Source organism: Limulus polyphemus, unplaced genomic scaffold, assembly GCF_000517525.1.
Source record: "Limulus polyphemus unplaced genomic scaffold, Limulus_polyphemus-2.1.2 Scaffold1520, whole genome shotgun sequence".
NCBI lineage: Eukaryota > Metazoa > Arthropoda > Merostomata > Xiphosura > Limulidae > Limulus > Limulus polyphemus.
This window is the reverse complement of record NW_013667130.1, coordinates 95,673-101,697: the sequence shown is the minus strand read 5'-3', so window position 1 is coordinate 101,697 and position 6,025 is coordinate 95,673. Positions and strand designations below refer to the sequence as shown.

The following is a 6,025-nucleotide window of genomic DNA, read 5'->3' as shown; positions in this document are numbered from 1 at the left end:
ACGAAAAGAAAACACTTGAAAAGAGCACAAATTAAATGTCTGAACACGAGCGCTGACAAACAGGAAGTGATAGTTAGGTAGAATAGCACAGAGGGAGTCACATGGGTGTGTGGCACTACTACTGGTAGAGGTTTGTCACATAATAATTTGCATGCAAGAGTAGGTTAAACCATGTAAATCAAGGGGTGTGTGGGAGTGAAAGGCTTGTGGCATTGAAAACATTTTTGCCAATAGAGGGTAGTACTGAACGAGAAAGCTATGTATGTGAGTGGAAGTAAGGTACCTTGTCGGAATTGGTGTAGGAATAATAAGAATCAGCATTTGTCATTATCAAAGGTCATCCAGATCCCCAAACAACAAAACACCAACTCATCAAAATGTATTCTTCCACATCCATATATCTATCCCATAAAAAACCTTAAAGAGTTTAAACTATCAGCACACAGCACATCATCAAACAAAACAGGGTAGGAATAGGTGCTTAGAAATGCACACACAATGTGTGGAATCCAAGACCCACTGGCTTGAGTCCTATTTGTTTTAAACTTGAATTATGTATAATATTTTTTCACAAACTGGATTCTAATTTTTTAAAATCTGAAACGTATGTAGGGATAAAAAGATATTGGTAGATAAGAAGACCGAATAACAGAAAATGGTACCCAAGGAATCCTATACTGATAACTTTTAGCTAACAATTTTGTTGGCTTTCAATGTCTGAAATTAAGGATTAAAAAGCACTCAAATACCATAGTTAAGATAGGTGTTTTAAGGTAGTTAAGGTGTCTTAAGGTGGGGTGTACAGTTTTAAAAATCATGAAAAATCCTTATGAATGAGCTAACTAACGTTTTGTTCAATGACCACGGTGGAGGGAATGGTGTAATCCCAAAAGTTCATAATGGTAAGTGTGTTGATTAAAAAAACAAAACGAAAAACTATTCAGTCCTGAACAGAAATAATCCTGAAGTTAATGGTATTAGTGGTACAATAATTCCAAAAATAAACTTAGGCTATGTTTTCAAAGTTAAAACTTGTTATCTTTGGCATTCAAGACAACTTTATCAATCAACCTTTTTAGTACAAGAATCAAACAGCTTCCACCAAGTGCTTATATAAGCCACTAAACACGTTTAAAACTTGAAGTGTTTAAGTCTATCCTCACAGCTCAATTTATTCACATCATGCTTTAACCTGGTGTTCCTTTTCTGCACTCTTTCCATAGTTTAGTGTAAATTATAATTATCTTTTTTACTTTAAAACTCAAAATATCTATACATATATCCCAGTACCTGAATAGCTTCAATGACCAGATCAAAACACATTTACCAATAAAACAATTTTTATTAATGAAACACATTTTCCGTATACTCAACCACTGACTGTTCCAGCAATATTTTAACCAACTAAACTGTATAATATTTAAAATGAAAGCATAAAAAAGCTATTATTGGCATAGCAAAACCAGAACCGACTCCAAATAGAAAGGTATCTTCACTGGCTATTATTAATTTTGAAACTTATCATTAAATTGTATACACATTTGTTTTTCTCTCTTAAAATACTGTTTTCCTACATTGCTGAAAATTACAACTTTCAACTGTTTGTGGTTTTTAAAGTAAACTGTAACTTGCACTAAAATTATTAAATAGTTTTAATTAAATGTAGTGAAGTTATTGATTGCTTCTCTTGCTTATAGCATCAAATGAACAGTGAAGGTAAGTGCAAATTTTTGTAAGATGTCATAAAATTAAAGTCTGACTTACAATTATGTAGCTAGAATGTATAACATATTTAAAGCTTGAATCATTTAGGTAACAAGAAATATATATGCACTAATAAGATATATATATACATTATAATTGACATATATTAGAAGAGAAATATAAAATATCTTTATAAATATGCAATGCGTGTGACATGACATGTAATTTTAATTGCAAAACAAGCTTTTTCTACAGATTTATGAGGCTTTACAGCTTCATTATGAGCACAATTTGAACTGCAATCAAAGCTACAGCTATTAAAGAATATATCATAAGTGCAGTATAGATAAGCTAAATAACATGTGCTGAACTTACAATTGTCCTTTACATACAGCAATAAAATTTGAAGATATTTTAAACTTACTTTCTCTTAAGCAATTCTGAATTCGTGGATTATCCATGCTTTGTTCTCTGTCACAAAAGACCAATATAAATTTAGATTGACATCATCAAAATATAACCAACAAATAAAATAGTTCTAGACCAATATAAATTTAGATTGGCATCATCAAAATATAACCAACAAATAAAATAATTCTAGATATTAAAATGTAACAATTCTTTAAAGGCTGTACAAAATAAATCATATTTTTCACATCCAAATAAAATATGTTTAATGACAGAGGATAGCAACAAAAAATGTTGTACAAAGATAGTCTATTGTTCAAGTTCATTATTTTAATTATATAGAAAAATAAACCAACCAAAAATATGTTTGCTACCAATAGCTCTAATTCAATAGAAAAGTTATAAAACCTGAGGTCCAGAATACCAAAGATAACAAGGCAATCTATGCAAAGTCAATATACATACTTTGTTTTAATTCACAAAAATTTATTTTAAAGATTTCTTGTTCTGAGATTTCACCTTTGATTCCTAACACAAACAAAGGAACAGTCAAATGCACACTTTAAACCATTTTACAAAGGCAAAATTAAAATACTGTCTAGCACCGAGTTAGGCAAAACAAGCCATCACTTTGTAGCATATTCTAGTCTATAAGTACATTTATGTTAACATTCTTACAGTTGATTTTAATACTACTAGCATAGCTACTTAAATGAAAACTTACCATTCAATATATACAGGTAAGTATATGTAACATTATCTTAATTAAAACATGCATTTGAAAGATATTTCTTCATGTAGTTGGAGTGTAAGTTCACTACGTTACTTTGTCATCAGAGAGAATACAATATATTTCTTTTGTGTCGTATTTGTTGTAAAAACTTAAATCAAATTACAAAATTATAGTTACCAAACTTATGCTGTCTTAGCAATTCATCTTATTTCAGATGACTTCACATTAATCTATGCAAATAATTATTTTTGAGGAAGCAAAATCTGAGCTGATACAGAATTCAGACTTTAATAAAACGACATGTAAAGAATTAAACACTGCCAAATAAAACTTAATCTGAAATGTCCATAAAATGTACATTGATTCCATTAGCTTGTTAAATTCATTTTTCTAAACTACTTATACACCAAATTATACGAGGGTCCATGACTTTGTTGGTTACAGGGACCCTTATGACATATGAGTCACGTATGTCATTGAAGTTAATCCCACAAATTACTGCTGGGTCCTCCTATGTATTGTACATAGAAATTTAATAAGTTCATACAACTTCTTGGTAATTTCTTTATAGTAAGTGAAATGAGGAGCAAGCAAATAGATAAAATTACTCAATATGTTGCAGTATACGACTCTCACCTGTAATAAGCAGTATAAAAACAAGTCAGTGATATAAGAGTTAATCATAAAGCTTGTGGATAAGTTATAATGCATGTTTAAATAAGAAATTCAGTGAAAAGTGACACAAGTAATTCCTATTACCAAAACAAGACAGAAGTTGGAAAAATATGTCATACAGCACTTCAGTAAAGTGCCTTTCTTTCTGACAATTAGAGTATATTGAAGAGCACTCTCTATGTAAGGATGGCACAGAGCAATACAAAAGTCATCTGGATTTTCTTCTCTATAGATCATCAGAAGCAAGATATGAAGAGCTACCTGGCATAGTCGCTCTTTCATCTCCAGTGTATATGCCACTTTTAAGCTATCTAGAGCATCCTAATGTTGAAAACCAGTGAATAGTCAAAAACCAAGATTTTTTTCTTTTGGTTCATCATCATCTTTCTTCAACAAGCCTAGAGCCCACCTAGTTCTAGCAGAAACTACAATTTTATCATCATTTGATAGAGTAAAACAGTATTCATGATCTTTTACTACCTATTTTATTGTTATTCTATGCAAAATTTAAAAAAATCATAATTCTAGAGTAAACAATATATATACCCTTGAAGTTACAGAATTCTGGTGTTCTTTTAAAAAGCTTAAGTACAGAGTGAAACAGGAATTACCAGCCAATAATAAATGAACATTAGATGACTATAGAATACTCAATGCTTTGTACACTATACAATCAGTATCTTTAGGGAGCCACCTCCTATATTATGTATGAAGTAAAGGAGTAAAAAAAAAACATATAAAGGTCATCAGAAGCTAGATTTGAAGAGCTACCTGGCATAGTCGCTCTATGTTCAGTGTAGATGATGCTTTTCAGCTATCCAGAGCATCCCAAAGTCAAAAACCAGCAAATAACCGAAACAGAGATCTCTTATTTGCATTCATCATCATCTTTCTTCAACAGACCTAGTGCATAGTTAGTTCTAGTAGTAACTACAATTTTATCATTATTTGATAAAGCAAAACAGTCTTCATGATCTTTGACTACCTATTTTATTATTGTTCTATGTAAAATTTATAAAGCTTTAGAATACACTCTTAGTAACCCACATATGCCATCTTACAAAAAACAAAATATAAGGAAAAAAAATTATTGCTAAAAAAGTATGTGGGGCTGGCTACTGAACTTAAAATAAAAGAACCAAACAAGGTAGGAATGGAAGTGAACATATCACTTGATTAGCTAAGGTTCACAAAGCACACTAAACTGTCTCAGCTTTATATGGAGAATAAAATCCCTACGTTATTGGCTTCCTTACTGGCAAAACAAATAGAACCAATTGTAAAATGTTATTCTATTGTAAAATAGTCATAAAAGTAGCATTCTAAAGTTAAGTAAAAGAAACGTATAATGATGAAAGCTGAGATTCTATTCAAACTATTTGATCATTAGCCGATCAAGTGATATGTCCATTTCCATACCTATATTGTTTGGTTCCTTTTTTCAAGGTCAGTAGCCAGCCCTACATAACTTTTTTATTTAGCGATAATTTTTGTCTTTTTTTTCACAGGTCTCAGCATACTTTTGTAAATTCTTTACCCAAGGACTAAAGTAGTAGTAATGTGCATGTACTCACTTTCCATTGAGCCACATTTTGTCCTGACTAAAAGATCTGCTGATGGCCACTGTTGTTTCTGCACACAACTGAAAAACAAATTAAAATATAACTTTTCTCGTATACACACACAAACTTGCATTAACTGTATTAAATAAGTTCAATTTAATAACTTCAATTTTAAATAAGTTACATCCTTTGAAGTAGAAAATATGTAGAATAAAAAAAAAAGAGTTTTAACCCATATACATAATGTATATATGTATAGCTTTAACATCAATACATTTCAAAATCAGGACTGACTGGATCCTAGTTGAGAATATGTACGGTGTATTTTTCAAGAATTTATAAAATGAGCCAGTAACTCAAAAGCATTATTCATATAATTCTTTTAAAAATGACGCCACTTGCCACAACCCAATTTGATTACATTTCATTACCAAGAGATAATAAAGAGCAATTTGGTTATTAACAATAGTATAGCCTAGAATAACCAAACTACACATGGAAACCTTGTTTTCTTTAACCAACCCTGACCACTAAACTGTTGAAGCTTTTACCACACCTGAAGGTATATTCTTCCATTCACCAAGTACCCTATTAAAACAGTAACACTGCATCAACTGGAGTCATGTCTGAGTTCTACATGTCTAGCTTGTGTTGTCAAATCTTAATACCTACGGTGTTTTATGAAAATGTTTTCTGGATTTATGAATTCAAAACCTCTAACAATATTTTAAAAACCTGAATTATATTCTCTCCAGTGAAAAGATAAAGTTCTAAAATGAGCTTACATAACTTTTGATTTTAAAAGTGATGATGCTACTCTTGCTCAGGAACATCGAGAGCCAGCATGGGCCTTGGGGCAAACATCCTCGGCGAGCATTTTTTAACATTTTCAAGAATTTATTAAAAAGAAGATCCTAAATTAGGACAGCAACGAGCTCATAAA

The 6,025-nt window shown here is 31.0% G+C and overlaps 1 protein-coding gene across 1 annotated transcript in view; it reads right to left on the bottom strand.

Moving 5' to 3' along the window:
- Positions 1-6,025, bottom strand: part of LOC106463935 (diphosphomevalonate decarboxylase-like) — a 26,886-nt gene that overhangs the window by 16,909 nt on the left and 3,952 nt on the right. Inside the window, exons 2-3 of the mRNA XM_013924023.1 lie at positions 5,095-5,162; positions 2,129-2,175 (exon numbers count right to left, since the gene is read on the bottom strand). Coding sequence (XP_013779477.1) covers positions 2,129-2,175; positions 5,095-5,162 — 115 coding nt within the window. The remainder of the gene's footprint in view (positions 1-2,128; positions 2,176-5,094; positions 5,163-6,025) is intronic.